General features: G+C 38.3%; 1 protein-coding gene across 1 annotated transcript; it reads right to left on the reverse strand.

The window, feature by feature from the left end:
• Positions 1–252: 252 nt before the first annotated feature.
• LOC105230460 (poly [ADP-ribose] polymerase tankyrase) lies at positions 253–17,864 on the reverse strand. Its single transcript, XM_011211241.4, is given in 7 exon segments — positions 253–2,678; positions 2,757–2,913; positions 4,430–4,722; positions 4,788–4,945; positions 5,017–6,918; positions 6,992–7,774; positions 17,111–17,864. Coding segments are annotated over 7 exon segments (4,794 nt in total). The 5' UTR covers positions 17,301–17,864; the 3' UTR covers positions 253–1,367.
• Between the last annotated feature and the right edge of the window lie 509 nt (positions 17,865–18,373).

The raw sequence follows: 18,373 nt of genomic DNA on the forward strand, positions 1-18,373 counted from the left end.
TGACTCTTCGTTTGAGTCTCTTGAGGACTTCCACGTAAAACTTGACGTGGACGGTTTGTCCAGGAGGAACAAATTCATGGTGGGCGATGCCTTTGATGTCAAAAAAGAACTCGTTTTCACTTTGGATTTGCTCATTCATTAGCGACCTCTTCCCGGTCCTCCAAAAAGTTTCGTAACACCGAAACATACCACTTCTTGTAAGCCTGCATGATCATATCAAACGTCTCTGTGGCAGATTTACCGAGTTTCACACAGAATTTAATCGTGTACCTCTGCTCTAACGTACGCTGCATTTTCGGCTTCCACCACTCACAGAAACACGTCGTTCGAAAATCTTTGTCCTGACTCTCCAGGTGCTCGGAGACAACTGACCAGCCGAAGCTTCGTAGCCGTTCGTTAGCTAGGTATGCTCTCTACCGAATCCAGTCGGTGCGCGCACGCTCCGAAGTATAGTCGCGGCGGATGAAAATCAGTCCTATTACTTTCCGGACAAACTCTGTACTTTTCGGTCATTTTCGACCATTACTACGTGCTTCCACGACAATTTATAAAACAAATACAGTTGTTTTTCTTGATCTCCTCTTGTTTTCCCCAGATACTGCTGCTGGTATTGCCCATTTCGAAAACCAATTAAGAAAATTTATAAATTATTTTCGAAGACAGCATTTTAAGCACCCGCGCTCCTCATCTTTATATATGTATGTATGCACTGGAACAAATGTGAACGCTATTTGTCGCCTGATTATTTAGAGAAACGTTACGACTTCGCTTTGCTGCTTTTGATTTCATTGCTTCGCCGTTATGGTTTCAATTCGTTTTTTGTTTTTCATTATTCATTTTATTTTATAGTAATTCATTTTTTCAATCGATTTCTTCATTCTATGCTCGTACTGCCGAAACGTTGCTACCTAAAGCTTACATGCTAATATATTTTATATATGTATGTTTGTAAATTTTTCTTGTTTTTTTAACACGACGACGACTATAAGTTAAAAGTACACGAAATATGGAGTAAATGTAAGAGTGTAATAGTTTTCTTTGTTTCATAATATGTAATCATAATTGTAATAATAATAATTATAAACTTTAAGATTGGAATACGACGACACTGTGCACGCGACGTTAAGCGTATTGCTGCTGTCATATGGCTTTGTCTTTACGCCGAACAGCAAATCGAATAGAAATACGTATAGGAGATCAAAAAATGCTCTAAACGCTTGCTGCGATGCAGTCGTTCGAATTGTTCGAATTCGTAATGCAAATACAATTGCAATTGCCACCACCAACGCCAACAACCGCGCGTCTATTGGCGTAATTACGAATTGACATTGTTGTTGTTGTCGTCGTGCGCGCTGCTGCCGCCACCGTCACAATTCGTATGTGATGTTGTTGAGATGATCGCGCGTTTTGCGCGCCTTAAACGGTGCCGAGAAATGCTCGAATGCCGTTTCGGCCGTGAACGAGGAGGAGCGCAAGCGCCGATGCGGCTGCGAGGAACGGGTCGTTTGTGCGCCCGAACTGCGCGAACGTTGATAGGGTGGACGCGCAAAGCTGCTGCTGTACGGCGCATTCGAACTGTGTCCGCCGCCAAAGCAGCGCATTGCCGCACAAATGAGCGTACACCAACGCCACGAGGAGAATGTGTAGAAGTGTGGCGCTGTTTTGGGCAACAAATGCTGGCGACTATGATGCAAATATGGATTGTAGTTGGAGCGGAATGAGCTGTCGCTGCTGTTGCCACTGTCAATGCTGCTGCTATGTTGCAGTAGCGACATGCGAAAGATATTGCCGTTATTGCTGTTGCTATTATTACCGTTGGCATTGCTGTTGTTGTCATTGCAATAGGCATCTTCATCGAAATCGAAATTATTGGTTAGGGCGGCTGCAGCGGAACCGCCACTGCCGAATGCTTCATCATGCTCGTAGTCACGATCAATGGAGACGGCCGGTGTGATGATCATGAATTGTCCGTATTTGGTGCGATACGAACGATTGCTAGCGACATGTCGATTAATGTGGCCACTACCGTTGTTGTTCGGTGGTGGTAATGGTGGCGGCGGCAATTGTGGCAGCATATGTGATGACTTTTGGTGTTGTTGTTGTTGTTGCTGCTGCTGCTGCTGGTGATATTGAAACTGCAGTTGCGTTTGGTTGGCAATCGAGTTGAGTAGCGTTTGATTGGTGTCCACCGATGAAAAGGAATTCGTGGAAGAGAGTGGTGACATATCGCCGCTATGTCTTAACATATCGCCACCATTGGCGACGGTCGTTACAAGTCCGGCTGCTTGTGTGATGAATGTGCCAGCCGGTGAAGGCTGTGTGGTGGTGACCAGCTGTTGTTGCTGGTTAAGCGCGTGATGATGATACTGCAGTTGCAGTGGCAGTGAATGCTGCTGTTGCAATTTCGGTTGCGGATGTGTGTGATGTGTTGTTGCTATTATCGTATTGTGGTGTTTTTGTTGTGGTAGTGGTTGTTGTTGTTGCTGCTGCTGAGGTTGTTGTTGCGTTAGCTGTTGCTGCAATTGCTGTTGCAACTGTGGATGCTGGTGTTGCTGTTGTGCAGGCGATGTTGTAGTGGGCGTGGAACCAACTGATGGCCATCATCTCGATTCCTCATTGCCGCTACTGTTATCATCGGGTTTGACAATCTGATACGTTATCAAATACTCGGGATAGGCCTAAATTGTTGTGTGCATATTACAATTAAATTAATATTATTATTTTAAATTTTGTGTTAATAATTTATGGTAATTTACCTGTTCGCCTCTGTAGACCACGTACTCGGCGAAATGCAGGCCACCTGCCGATGGTCGACCAATAACCGAATGATGTCCAGGCGGCGCGTGTGCCATTTTCATGGCGCTATACTGCAAGAACGATTTACCCAATGCGACGCGGCACAGGAGGAGTTGTCTATATGCAGGAGTGGACATGAAAAATATGAAATGTAAACAAATAAAATATACAAATCTAACAATATGAAAGCAACTCTTTGCTCAAATATTGTGAATAGATTTGCCAGCGGGGAATCAATTAAGACGAAGTGGTATTAAGAGTTTCGCTATGTGTAGAAAAAGTTATATACTATAAATTCCTTGAGGATACTTAAACGTATGACAGATAATAAAAATGACTTCTATATCAAACAGTCTTCTTAAAGGGTTATATCCACATGTGAGTTCCAAAAGATCGAATTTTTGCATATATATTGGAAGTACATGTATATTTGAAAATATTCTCCGAAAATTTAAAGTTTATCCCGCAAATTGTTTCGGAGATATAAGCTATTTGTAAGAATTTTTTAATTTCGTGTAATAAACGCCCACATTTGTCTGAAACGTCTGGTCTGACTGACTTGAAAATGCTTGAAAAGCCGTTTCCACGACAGTCGGGTCTATGTAACTGGAACAGATCCGAATTTTAATTCGGCCAAGGACTGTCAACTCGGCACCATTCCTCGAAATTTCTTCAGTAATGTTTTCTGCCACTACACCAACAAAAACAAATGCTTGGGAATTTATACGATCTTCTTTGATATATTTATCAGATAATGATCCAGGCAATAGGAGGAATGGTTACTCTCAAGTCTAAATTTTTTCATAGAAAACTACTTTTCTTTTTGGGAAGCCGCCACTTTGTAAAGAACAAAATTTTGACTAGTCCTTCGATCATTACTTAATGTAATAATAAATTCGTTTAATTTTTGGATTTTAGTTGGGCCATCTAACGTTTTAAATTTGAATTATCTATATTTTGACATTGGAAACCATTCGGAAAGTGACAGATATTCAGTAAAAAGTCCAAAATTTACGAAATGGGTCGCTATTCTACAGTTCGCAGATTGGGCAGAAGATCGTTTGACCGAGGATGGTCAATTTTACCGAAAAATCATCTTTTCGGACGAGGCTCATTTCCACCTCGATGGTTACGTTAACAAGCAGAGTTGTCGCATTTGGGGCACAGAAAACCCGGTGAGCGATATCGCGCAATTATCCGCTACGTGCCATACAGCAAACGCTACACTCAATCTTTTACGCCCTATTTTCGAAATTTAAAATTTTATATGGCCCACCCTGTATATATTATTTTAAATTTTTTTTTTAGAAATTTTTTAAAATTTTTTTTTAGAAATTTTTAGAAATTTTTTTACACTTTTTGTTTAGAAAAAATTATTTATATTTTCTTGAATTTTTTTCTAAAAAAGAAATTGTTTATATTTTCTTTCCCAAAAAAAGGTAATCATATGTTTTTTCTAAATAAAAAAATATGTTGTTGTTGTAGCGAGATAATTAATCAGATCCAGTTAAGTAGACTTGACTGTAGTGGGCACGGTTATTTGGGATTTTTTATGTGATTGCCGGAACAACAACAAAATCTTACATAAATAAGGGTTATAAAAACGTCATTAGTTGCAACAACAGCGACTTACCTTGGACAAACATAGCAGGACTTATCTTTGTGCGAGGGACAACCAATGCCACCACCAATACCATACACATATTGATTGCTCTTTGAGCTGTGCTCTGCAAAATAAATACCGGCTCCAAACATGCCACCAATATAGGCGTGGCGCTCATCAAAGCCCTTCTGCACGATTGCATTGATGAAGGGGCTGCCATGGAAGAGCATGCGTTCATTGGCCTGTATGGAGTTCTCTTCAGCGACTTCATGGCGTCGATGTGCGTAACGCTCCCAAAGTTTGCGGTTCTGTACTTTTTGAACCTACAAAAACAATAAATAAAAATAAAATTGCGTGTTAACTTAAATCTAGGCTGCTTATTACTCACGCGTATAATGTTGTAGCGCGTGAAGTAACCGCCCGCTTGACCATTGTCTCTATGTTCGCGTATAGTAGCCTGCATTTCTTCTTCAACCGCGAGAAATTCCTTATCGTCGGGCAAGAGATCCACTAAAAGAGTGCCTGGATTGACATTGCTACCAATGCCTGGCGGTGCGAAAGAATAATTGAATTAAAGAAAAGCGCAACATGTTAGTTATGCTAGTGCTGTGTCTCACCTGTAGTGGCGCGCAGCTGCGCAATACCTTTCAATATTTTGTGTCTAAATCCATACGCTGACACGCCCACTTGCTTCAAATCCTCATGACTCATTTCGGCTAGTATTTCCAGCGTGATTTGCTCACGCTCAAAGAGATCTATCAGATGCTCCAGCTGTTGGCTGCATAAGAAGCTGGCCACATTGGTGATGGACTCCGGATCGGGCACCTCTTCGCAACTCGTCAAATCACCTGAGTTCGCCTCAGCGCCCTGTGCGGGACTAATGCGTGTTGACAGCGGCAACGGTACTGGCACGCTAAGGGTCATCGATGCACCAGAAGGCAGTGTTACGGTCTCAGTGGTTGGTGAAAGCACATTACAGGCTGCCGCTGCGGCAGTCAAGCTACCGGCGCTGGCTGCGGCTGTACCGGCTGCTGCACCAGTCGCTGTTGGCGCCGGTGATGGAGAATTTCTGAGGAGTGATTGCTGTGAGGAACTCAGTGTCGAGTCGCCCAATGATGTTGTCATCGCGTCCTGCAATAAGCATTTCACGTCATCGGCAGTAGCCAATTCGATTGGTGTTTGTCCTTCTTGATTCTTCATATAGGGATCCGCGCCATGTGCTAGCAGTAGCGCACATAGTTGTGTGCGTCCTTTTTGCGCGGCTTCGTGTAGCGGCGTAAAGCCCCACTTATCGGTGGCATTCACCACAGTCTTGTGTTTAATTAAGAGCGCTGCAATATCTAAATGCCCATAGGATGAGGCGTTATGCAGTGGTATTAGACCACCTTTGTCTTGTGCATTGACATCGGCGCCATTTTCAAGCAGATACTCGGCGACTTCGTAGTTATTGTAACCGGCCGCCAGGTGTAATGGTGTTGAATTGCGTCCTTGTGCGTCGCGACAATTGATCGTCTCCGGCGTGACCAGACGTTGTACACGCGCTAAATTACCCTTCTTCGCAGCGTCCAATAGAGCTGAGTTGCCGCGCAATAATTCCGCTACGTCGTGATCCGATTCCTTGACTAAATCAGCCGGCGTGGCACCATCACGATTCTTTTTCGATGGATCCGCGCCATGTTTCAACAACAATTTGACAATATCATATTTCCCCTTGGCGGCTGCTTCATGAAGCGGTGTGAATTTCCACAAATCCGAAACATTTACATTGGCTCCATGCTTCACCAGCAGCTCCGTGACCTCATAGTGACCGTACGAACAAGCGTTGTGTAGTGGCACTAAGCCACCTTTGTCGGCGGCATGCACTTCTGCGCCGTGTTCCAATAAGAACTCAACCACTGGCACACGATTGAAGCCGGCGGCAAAGTGCAGCGGTGTGGAGTGACGTCCATCGAGGTCGCGGCAATTCACCGTGTGCGGTGTGGCGAGCACTATGCGACGTACCGTGTCCAGATCGCCTGCCTTGGCAGCTTCCAACAGATGTGTTTCCGTGTCTGGGGGATCTTTAAATATCTTCAGCACCGCATCTGAGGCTAGTTGTGCAGCTGTATAACCCTCGAGCGAAATGATGGTTGCATCAATGGAATATGAGAGTAGTAGACGCACGGCTTGTTCATCTCTGGCGCACTTATGTAAAGCAGTTTGACCAAGGCCATCCAAGGCATTCACTTTGGCGCCATTCTTTAACAATGTGTCCATCACATCGTAGTGTAAGTGCTCGGCTGTGAGGTGTAGTGGCGTAAGGAAGGCCTTGTTCTTCTCATTCAGTAATGCACCTTTGCGTATAAGTATTTCAACTATCTGTTTGCGTTTCGGATCAATGGTAATGGCGGCAGCGTGCAGTGGTGTATCGCCCGTATATGGATGTACAAAGTTAACACTTTCGGAAGAGAGAAATTTCTTTAGACGTGCGAGATCACCCTTTTTGCATGCGTCCAATACACAGTGACCTTTGAATTCATCTAGGGTAGCAAATCAAGATAAATTTTTTGTATTAAATATACATACATATATAATATTAATCAAACAACTTACATGTGATGCGTTCACGCAGCTCTCGCGTCGGCGCCGAGTCGATGGCCGACTTGTTATGGCAGTTGAGCAGCGTCGGATCGGCGCCTTTGCTCAGCAACAGGCTGCACACCTCGATGCGGCTCTTGGACGCCGCCTCATGCAACGGCGTAAACGCCCACAAATCGTTGGCATTCACATTAGCGCCCGCCTTGATCAACAGTTTGGTCACCTCAAAGTGTCCATACGAGCAAGCATTATGTAATGGCACCAAACCACCCTTGTCCTTGGCATGCACATCGGCGCCGTTTCCCAGCAATATTTCCACAATACCAATGCGATTGTAACCGGCTGCCAAATGCAGTGGCGTCGAGCGTCTACCATCGCTGGCGTGACAATTTACATTTAGCGGCGTGAGTAGCGCCAATAGACGATCCTCAGCACCGGAACGTGCCGCCTCCAACAACTCATCCTTACGGTATTCGCCCGTTAGCACGGGGCGTGTGTTGTCATCGGCCAATTCCAGTGGCGTTTTTTGCTCCGAATTACGTATATTCGGATTGGCACCGTGCTGCAGCAACGCTATGCAAACGTCCACTTTACCTTTGCTGGCCGCCTCGTGGAGGGGTGTGTAATTCCAATTGTCTGTTGTATTAGGGCTTGCGCCGGCTTTTAAGAGTAATCGCACCACCTCAGCATGCCCGAATGAGCAGGCATTATGCAATGGATGTAGACCGCCTTCGTCGCAGGCCTGTATGGAAGCGCCACTGTTAAGAAGAAATTCAACTACCTCGCGGCGACCATAACCTAAAGAGGATTATAGGAAATGTTTGTGTAAATTTTTGTAAATAAGATATGACAAGATTGTATAAGTGAATATTAGCTAATAATATGTGCTTTAGTCGTTTTAGTTTAAATATATATATAAATGTAAAAATACAGTGACTACCAAAAATATGCAGCTCTGCTTGTTTATAAATTTTTAGAATCACAAAAGCGATAACTGCCAAAGAAACACAAACAAAAATCACTGCTGATCATCAATTTTCCGAAAACTGCAATACTTGCTCTGGGAACGGAGCCAAGAAATAAACTTGAGACCTTCCCTTTTTTTGCTTTATTCAGTTCTACATCTCTAGAAAGTTGATCCCAGTAATAGTTTCGAAGCTACTGCCCTGAGAACTTGTGCGCTCGAGGCGAGCTAGTGTGTTGTCTTTAAACGCGTTTTTCTCCAAACTGTGTTTTTGAAGTCGGCTGGTAAGATTTCTCGAGAACTACTCAACTGATATTCATAAAATTTTACACAGGTCTTTGAGATACAATTCTTAAAGACCTCGACGAAGGACTTTTTTCGAATTGACATCCATCTTCATGTTAAGATAACCTCAAACCTCTTATGGTAATTAGGGCTATGAGCTCATTGGCATCGTTTCATCTATTAGACATTTGACAGCAGATTGGCAAGTTCATTGGCAAACACTCTAATTGAGTGGTAATATTTTTGAAAATATTGAATTATTACTCTTAACAAAGGTAAACAAAAAGTGCAAATCTCATCAGTTTGGTCACATTTTTGTAAACTACACTGTACACATGCATGGTAAACAAAAATTTCTGTGGCTTGTCACACATAACCACTATTGAATAAGAGTAAACTGGACAATAGCCAGCTACAAGTTTGTGGAAGAAGTAGCAAAGTGGGGTAAGCTGTGTACAGGGTCACCAAGTAAAGCTGTGTGACCAAGTTAAATGGGGTCACCGAATGCTGTACACAATGCGACAGGTAAATACGAGGACATATGCATGGCATTAGTTGAACAAGGATGATGTGTCGTTGTTTTCAACAAACATTCGTGATGATGTGATGGGTAATAAGAGCATTGATTAAAGGCAACAAAAGTAAGTGCATAGTTGGTACCCATTGGATAATGGAAATTAATTCCAAAAACATATTCATTGCGGCAATCTTACAGAGAATTTTGCACTACTAGTACTACAAAAGCTGTTCTTTAGTTTTCATTGCGGGCGTTTTTTACGGGCGGGTCCCAAATCCATAGGTTATGTGATTTGACTTCGTTAAACTACTTTTTGTGGGCTACGTCAGGTGTTACGAGGATTGAACTAGTGTTGCAATTATAAACATTGACATTTTTTATGGTGTGTTATGTATACTCAGAGCGTTTTGACATACGAGCGCATTTATGTTGTTTACAGTGACTTAAAATATTCTTCTCGACTAAAAAATAGTATTATATCGCTAAAATTTTCGTGCCATTATTTTTAAAATTTTCGACGTGGATTAGCTCATCAAGAGTGCCTAGATGAACTTGATTAAATTTTTGACGACGAAGCTCCATCAAGGACCAGCGTTTATCAATGGTACGGTCGTCCAAAATTTGTTGTTGTTCCGGAAACTATTGATGCTGTGCGCAAATAGATATTGCAAGACCGATATCTGCCCTATCGGGAGATTGAGACAACTATGGGCAATAGTAGGACTAGCATACATTCTATAATGCAGCAACATTTGATTTTAGAATAATTTTTTTCACGTGGGACCCCACACAATTTGTCAATCGCTCAAAAAAAAGGCTCGTGTCGATGGGTCGAGAGAAATGTTAACAAACGATATTTCGAAATACGTGTATGACATCGTCATAGGTGATGAATGGTGGATTTACACGTATGAGCCCGAAAAAAACAGCAGTCGACTGTAAGGGTGTTTTCAAAAGTCGCTGAAGATGGACCATTCTTCAACACGATAATGCCGGCTCTCTCACATCGACTATATGGCTGCTTCAATATGGGCCGAAACCAACCAAAGTTGTTCGCGCATGAAGCACTTTCAAGCAAATGATCAGTCTTCACAATGACAATACCAGCTCTCATACATTGGCTGAAAAAACTAAATTTTTGAGCACTCAAAACATCGATTTGATGAGTCATCCTCCGTATAGTTTTGACTTGACACCGAATGACTTCCTTTTATTTCCGTTCGTAAAAAATGTACTAAGAGGTCAACGTTTTTCGACACCTGAAGAGGCGGTTGATGCGTTCAAAAGGCGTGTTTTGGAGATACCTCAATCAGAATGGCAAAAGTGCTTCGACAAATGGTTCAAACGCATGGAAAAAATTTTAATGGAGAATATTTTGAAAAACAATAAACCGATTTTCGATGATGTTTTTATTCTCGATCCGCAATACAAAAGGCAACCTACATTGCTATAGAGGTTCGATCTGAACAATCGTTTCGAAAACTGTAATGATCGTGAAAATACCTTGTTCAAATAAATACCTTCTCCATGCAAAAACTTGATTTTGATAAGCAGCTTCTTGCGGAGAAAAGAAAATATACAAAAATTTCATATAGATATCTAAAAGGCCTGAGGAACTAGTTCACTAAGAGCTAAATCCACTCAGCTCGTCACGCTGATCATTTACTATATTGTATATACTTTATAGGGTCTCCGACGTTTCTTTCTGACTCTTACCCCTTGTTAGGTATAATTAAAATATATATTTGTGTAAACCTTTGAGGTGACCACATTTCCATACACGAATAGATATACATATTTATACTGAAATTACGTAATCTGAATATTTAAGCAAAAAATCGACGTTATAATTATTTTAATTAAAGCATTTTATAGCAGTAGCAAACATTAGTCCAAATTATAGCATAACTGCGGTAAAATTATGGTGTGCTCAACAATGGAGTAAACGAATTAAAGTAATTAATGAAAGTCTTGGACAGGCAATCATTTGAAGAAACCATTTATCAATTATTAAGTTTAAAAATGATTTTGACTGAGGGCGTTGTGAGCAAAATTAGTTTAACGGCCATAAATATATCGAAATAAGCAACAAATTGTTTGTTTTTGTTTTCAAGCTTCATGCATAACAAGTTCGGACAATCATTGCCAAATCAAAATAAACCACTGCTTAATTGAAAAATATTCGCATACGATGTTTCAAGAAGTGGAATTACCATAAAAAGTATGCAATTCATGTAAATTTTATTCTAAAAGTTATAGAAATGCTACAGTTAAAAACTTTAACGCACGAGTTCGAAAAGTTTTGCGAAATGTGTGGGTGTGGAGATAGTCCTTAAAACTCTTCTCTTCGTAGTAAGCTCTTTTGATAGTTTATATAGTAGGGACTGCTGATTACTTCTAATTTAGTCAATTAATGAATTTACTACAAGAAACTTCGAAGTTATATTCAGAAGGCCAGGACAACTCTATTTATCCTCTTACGCCTCATTTCTATTCTATACTTACATACATATACTTGTATAAAGGGCAGTAAAAGCTTGTTACGTATACTTCGAAAAAGCGATCTTAAGGGATCTTAGGACTTTGGCACAAAAATATTGAGAACCTTAATTTTGGAGTTAAAAAATCAATTTAGTAATATTAAAAAATAAACATTACATTTTACCAATGTTTATTTCAAGCGAGAGTTTATGTACTCGTATTGGGTATTTTATTGTTTTATTTTGCATGAAAAGCTCAGATCTGGAAGAATATTTATACTTAACCGAGGGTATGTCAATGGTAATAAGCCATCTGATCAAATTTGACCGGAACTGGTCCATTTAAATCGGGTGCTCAAACCGAATAGAATCGGTTTTTGACGATGACACCGAGAAAGTTAAGGAAACAGAGCTTGAAGATCTCTTATATCCATACCAGTCAACACATTTGGGTTACTGTTTTGCTTATGAAGCGTTTTAATGCTTCATTTAGGAAAAAAAAGCGAATATGGTTGAATCTTCTTAACGAATCTATTGTAAACACATCTCTTGCAATTTTTATTACGGCATTGTCTTTTAAAAATATCCATATTAACAGATTTTTAGTTATTTATTCTTATTGAAAACAATACGAATATAATTCTTAAGAGCTTAACATCTGCTTTTAGATTGTCTTAATAATTCATGAATAGTTACACTACATACATATCAATACTCATATAATATATGTATTTAATAGAATATTTTTATTTTAAAAGCAAGTTGCTAATGAGCGACAAGACAAGAAGGCTATAATATACATACATATAAATACTAAAAAAAAACATGAAAAACCGTTAACTTTAACTGAAGCTATAATAACCTCAGAGACGCATTGCTTATAGCTACTAGTAACGGGTTTTTTAATAGGGACGCTACCAAAGTAAACCGATAAGGACATCAAACAACGCCATTTTCAAAAGAAATCCATACATAATGACATCGAAAGCACTTTCACAAAAATAAATAATATATAATCAGAAAATAATTGGATTTGTTTATGCATTTACATACATATATTCTGTCTCAATACCTTTTTGGTTTTATGTATTCATAAAACAGTTATCTTTTTGGTGTTTTCAAGTTTATAGTAAGACAATACTGTATTACTAAATATACTCGTAGCTGCACCGTTATAAATTTTGCATGTAGAATACGAATTGAGCTTTTAAGATGCGTTACCACAAATTAGTCATCGCCAACCAGCCAACATGACAATTGTGCCCTGCAGTTGTTTAGCTTAATGCCATGACTTAAACGTGATATAAGTATTTGTGAATGTTGAATGAAAAAAGAAGCAAAACAAGACGAAATTAAAAATTCAAACAAAAAAATAAACAATTTAATCGTAACCATTACTTTTTGGCACTAACTTACTAGGGCAGTTTGATAACTCAGTGGATAGAGAATTTAAATAAAAATGTATTTTCGACCGACAAAGAATGTGTATGTGATAGTTAGAATTAGAAATTAATAATTACATATCGATGAAACGAGTTGTTTTGAAGTGATTGGATCAAAAATAATGGGATTTTTGATTACAACTTTTGAAAATTCTATGCATTTCAGGTCAATGTATCATAATAAGATAATTAGCCAGTGCAAATTTTAGTTGTTGTTGTAGCGGGAGAATTTTGCCAAGTTGACAGTTCTTGGCCGAATAAAAAAAGCCGGTACACGATACAATATCTAGTAGCGTATGCTGCCTTTGTAATCAAGTTCCCTGAAATTTCCGAAAGTTCCGCTATAAACTTTACATCGTCCGCGAAAAGTCTTTAAAGGAAAACACAAAGAGTGCCTGACTAAACAACCGGCCCTCGTATGGCGACAATAAGTTATCTGGTCATTCTGTTTAGCCATTTTTGTTATTTGTTATAATTTTTCTTCTAGTTACTTGCTAACAATGGTTTATATTTTTTTCTTTTGTTTATTTTTTTTTTATTGAAACTCATTCGTTGTTTGGTTGGCGTTTCGAATTGGTTTCGCTATTAGCCATTAAACCTAACAATGCTTACATATATCAGTCATAATACAACAACAACTGTGTGCAGGCAAGGTCGGTCGGTGGTTGTGCGATACTGTCCATGAATTGCCTGTTTATCGCTAAGTTTTCTATCGATAGTTCGCAAAAAAACAAAAAAAAAATGCAAACATTACAGTGATTTCACTGTCTTGAGTCATTCTGAAAGAAATTAATTGTTAACTGATAACTATATTTATGACTTTGTGCATATTTATGTATGTGCATGTGTGCAATTTAAATTTTAAGTATATTGTTACAAAATATAATAAAAATAACATCACGCCATATAAAGAAAACTTTAGCATTGGCCAATTCTATGGAAATTCTAAGAACATATTATAGAATATAAAAAATATCTCAAACGACCTTATTCCGATTGAGTGAAAGCAAATATACTGTTATTGGTAAGGTTGTAGCTAAATGAGACTCATTTAAGTCACCTTTCAAAATAACACTACTAATGTTGGACCAATAACTCAAACAGAACAAAACAAGACTCTGATTTCAAACTGAGCTAGGTGCGGCCGATCTGTCGATTTGATCGCTCAGATAGGTATTTCGTTAAAGATAATAAAAAATTAGAAAGGAAAGTTCGTGTCTATCATTTTGGAGTCTCTTCCCTTGACAACCTTGACAATCAAATCTCTGTTACTTGAAAGAACCCGTCTCTATGTTCGGCCAATAATATCACCTCAGCCATATTTCCGGAAACGTCATGCTGCTATACAACAACTAGGATTATGACATGACTAAGCATGATGCCGATCCCTCTTTTTGCTTCCGCTTGGCTTTCATGGACAAACATTTCACAAGTGAATGTAATTTTATGTTTTTTGAAAAAATAATGTTAGCTTCGAAATGAAATACCTTGTCAAAAAAAGGTTTGATTTTAATCGTTCGGTTTGTATGGCAACTTTATGCTATGTGGTATGATATCAGAGGTTCGACAAATGAACAGCTTCTTGGATAGAAAAGAGCGTGGACGAAATTTCAAATCGATATCTTAAGACTAAGGGACTAGCTCGCGTATAACAGACAGACATGTGGACTTGGTTGAATCGGTTCAGCTCGTAACGCCGATCATTTATTTATATTTTTTATCGGGTCTCCAGCGTTTCCTTTCTTTCGAAAGGATAAATTAATTAAACCTTTTAGATTGCTCTGATCCCTTCGGAAGATTTCTGGTCCAACAAGACGGAGCTATATACCACACAGCACGCACAGCAAGCCAATTATGGTGAGAAAAGTTTAGAGATTATATTATATCATGTAATTGGGACATTGAATGGCCTCCAAGAAATTGTGATTTAACAACATTAGACAACTTTTTGTAGGGTAATTTGAAGTTATTGCTCTTTAACAATAAACCAGACTCTATTCAAGATTAAGAAGTTAATATTGAACGTGCTATTCATGACATACGGCTTGATTTAATGGAAAAAGTTCCCGAAAATTTGGTTCACCTAATTCGTTCTTATAAAAGAAGTCGTGGAGGTCATTTGAATGATGTTAAATTCAGAACTTATTGTACTTCACATTAAATAAAAATCATTTGCATTTTCTTAACAATTAATGTGTTTTTTTTTTAAGAAATCATATTACTCTTATTGGAAACCCTCTATATATGTATACAATATGTGTCCTAATGTTAAGTGGAATGAAGAAGCAATCAAAGTTTCGGAAATTCACAAACTCTGAGAGAAACTAAGTTAGTAGTTAAAAAGTTTAAATGACAGTCGAACATATGGGCACATAAATTGTGTAAAACGAAAATAAAAGTAAACAAAGGAAAGGAAATAATTAAATACATACATACGTACATGCAAGTATACTATAAGTACAACATATTTTTTGTATTAAAAATGTGGTTAAGCACCAAACACTTCACTTTCAGGTAATTTACATTTTTATATATTAGTTGAAGCCCAATAGCAGTGAACATGAGCAGCAAAGAGTGAAATTTCAAATTGACGTGAGAGCTGCAAATTGTAGTTTAGTATGTTGCAAGCGCACCAGGTTTTGTTATTGTTGCAACGACACAATTGGAATATTTAATAATAACGAAAGCAAGTTTATGGGTTAAAAAAGAACAACAACAATTTTTTTAAATGAGGGGAAATCTTTTAATAACGAAATAAGGAGGAAATATATAACGCGGTGAAAAATATATTTTTGAGTTCAAAAACAATATTATAGACCCCGTAAGCCTCTCCACTTTGGTTGCCTATCACAACAATACGCAATTAAAATTTAAATGTACAAGGACGAAGTTTTCCATTTTTAGTCCCAGAGGGTGGTCTAAACGGTTGAATAAATTTGATAGTTGAATTGATGAAGCATACCGAGTTCCCACCACCTGCACACAAAATTTACTCAAATTTTGTAAAATTCTAAAATACGAGTATTTGATGAATGTTTTACGTCGCTATAACAGCACAACACCTTTTAAGTTTTTATAGCGCAAAGTTCTAAAATCGGACCAACCAACACATTATTGTGCCTGATGTCAAATCTCTTTCTATACTTCTCATTTTTGGACAAGCTGCTGTATATGTGTCTTTTGTGTGACCTTATATCCGATTAGACTACCAATATATTGGCATAATTAGGAGATATCTAAATGAATAAAGAATAAATGAATTATCATGTTTCTTTTTTCGCTGAAGACACCTTAATTGATTGAAGAAAGTTACAGCTACGATTTCATGGGCTTGACTCAGAAAAGTATTATTCGATGCTGCACTTATCACTGAAATTTTCCATATTGACAACGCTTTATTTTACATGATTGCACTGATATTCTGTAGTATAAAAATAAACCTGTTAATTTATTTTCAGCATCTAATTAAGCGCTGAGATTAAAAACACAAAGCGCTTGAACGTGCTCAAACCCATATCGCTGTAACGAATCAACGAAGAAGGACACTATGTGTGTTAGCAGAAAAAATGAGCACAACGTTAACACAACAACAAATAAAAAAAATAAGCACTTATATTAGTTTTGTGGAAATGATTAATATTTACCCATGTAAAAAGTGAATTAATTACGGTGTGTATGATGTTAAAAACATATTTGATTAAGTTTCATACCTTTGGGTTGTTCATAAATAAATAAAAAAAAACAAGCTATATTATGTCTAATATATGTAATATGAGGTTGGGAAGAATATTAATCCAATAAGTGATTCACTACTATCTGGCTACCCAGGTCAAGCAAATACGTCACAACCATCGACGCACAACACTTTACTAGTAACAACAAATTGTTGCACAAATTAAAGCTTGGAATATGAAAAATGGAGCAACAGCATCAACTACAAGGACCAATATACCAAGCTCTATTCAGCTCAGTCGTCACAAAATACAAAACAGCAGCACATACACGTCCTAACTGTTACACTATACATATATATATAGAATATAATGTTCAGTCACTCCCTTGCCCTTGTTTCAACAATCTCACCCTTGATACCGCTTTTAACCCGCACCATGGAATACAGTAGAAATTTTGCAGGCAAACTGGGTCAAAGCAACGTGTGCATGGTAGACGCAATTGCAGCCGCAGCGCGTCAGTCGGTTGCCCCAGTGATTCAAGGACGAATTAAGTTAAGGACGTTCATACCTAACTATTGTGTTTACTTGAATGAACTCACGCCAATGCTTACTTGTGTGAATGTGTATTTATGTTTGCACTTGTATGCTGTATCAGCAGTAGCAGTGTTAAAGATCCAACATATGTACAAATGCATATATTAACAACTGCCACATACATACATTGTTGTCTGCTTATAGATTAATTTTTTTAATTTAAGGGGGGAAAACTCACCTGCTGCAAAGTGCAAAGGAGTCGATTTGCGTCCAGCAGTATCCCGCGCGTTCACCGTTTGTGTCGTAATTAGTTTCTTTACCTTTGCGATATCTCCAGTTTTACATGCTTCGAAGAGCTCTCTTAACGGATCGTTGGCCATAGCCGCATCGAGGTTTACATTAAGTATTGCGCGACTGCGACTCGACATCTCGAAACGTCAACAGCTTAGAGGTGCTTCTGAATTGATATAATTAAAGCTGCTTAGCTATTTTTTGGTTGTGCTGGTCGCTGCAATCACAAGATAAGCAGCGACAGCCACTATGCTGAACTACTTCCCCTTTTTATCTGATTCTTTTTCGTTAGTTGTTTCAGACTTTATATTTTCACCATAGAAGTTCAGACTTCAGTTTTCCGTCCTTGCACCAACAAAAATTTTCAACCGCTATGTTTACGAATCCACACCTTTCCTATTAGCTTAAAAATCGAGACAAACACAATCCGCCACTCAACTCTTTGATTTTCCTTTGTCGATCAAATCTTTTCATGCATACTTTCCCCAAACCACACTGCAAAAACACTTTTCCTTTGCACTTTCGATGTTAATTTCACACTTGCTCGTTTCTCAAGTAAAATCAAACATTTTATAAGTGGTTCACAATAAAATCAATAAATTTTTCATTTTTCCAAATTTAAGGAAATATAATAAAAATAAATTAACAGCACAGCAATTTGTCAATCGTACATTGCTGACTTGAAAAAACCACTGCAGAAATATGAAATGGTGCACACAAGAAAATGAAAATTGGGAAATTTAATGAGTTGCCAGCTGTTGCATAATTTGAATACTTCTCCAGTATTCTGTAGGAAATATTAACGTAGATGAAGTTATAATGTAGTAATTTTCTAACTTGAATGATTATTATTTAAAAAAAATAGGTATTTTATTTAATTGGAGGAGAATATTAATTAATATTATTGAAAAAGTTAAAAATAAAGTGCGCTAACAATATTACAAGAAAGAGCAACATAAGGAAATGGGAAAAAAATACACACACAGAGTTGCAAAAAATATTTTTAATATAGTTGTTATAAAATTACTTAGTGAATTGATTTAACCAAAAATTTCAGTTAATAGACTAACTGGAATGTAACGAACTACTAAATATATTTATTACAAACAGTTCAGTTAGCACTGATTGGTTTTAGTGTGATGGAAAAAAGAGTACTGCCCAATAGGTATAAATTGGCAACTGGTAGGCAACCCAGGCTCCTTTTTGGAGG

The sequence above is a fragment of the Bactrocera dorsalis genome, chromosome 2 (assembly GCF_023373825.1).
Source record: "Bactrocera dorsalis isolate Fly_Bdor chromosome 2, ASM2337382v1, whole genome shotgun sequence".
Classification (NCBI taxonomy): Eukaryota; Metazoa; Arthropoda; class Insecta; order Diptera; family Tephritidae; genus Bactrocera; species Bactrocera dorsalis.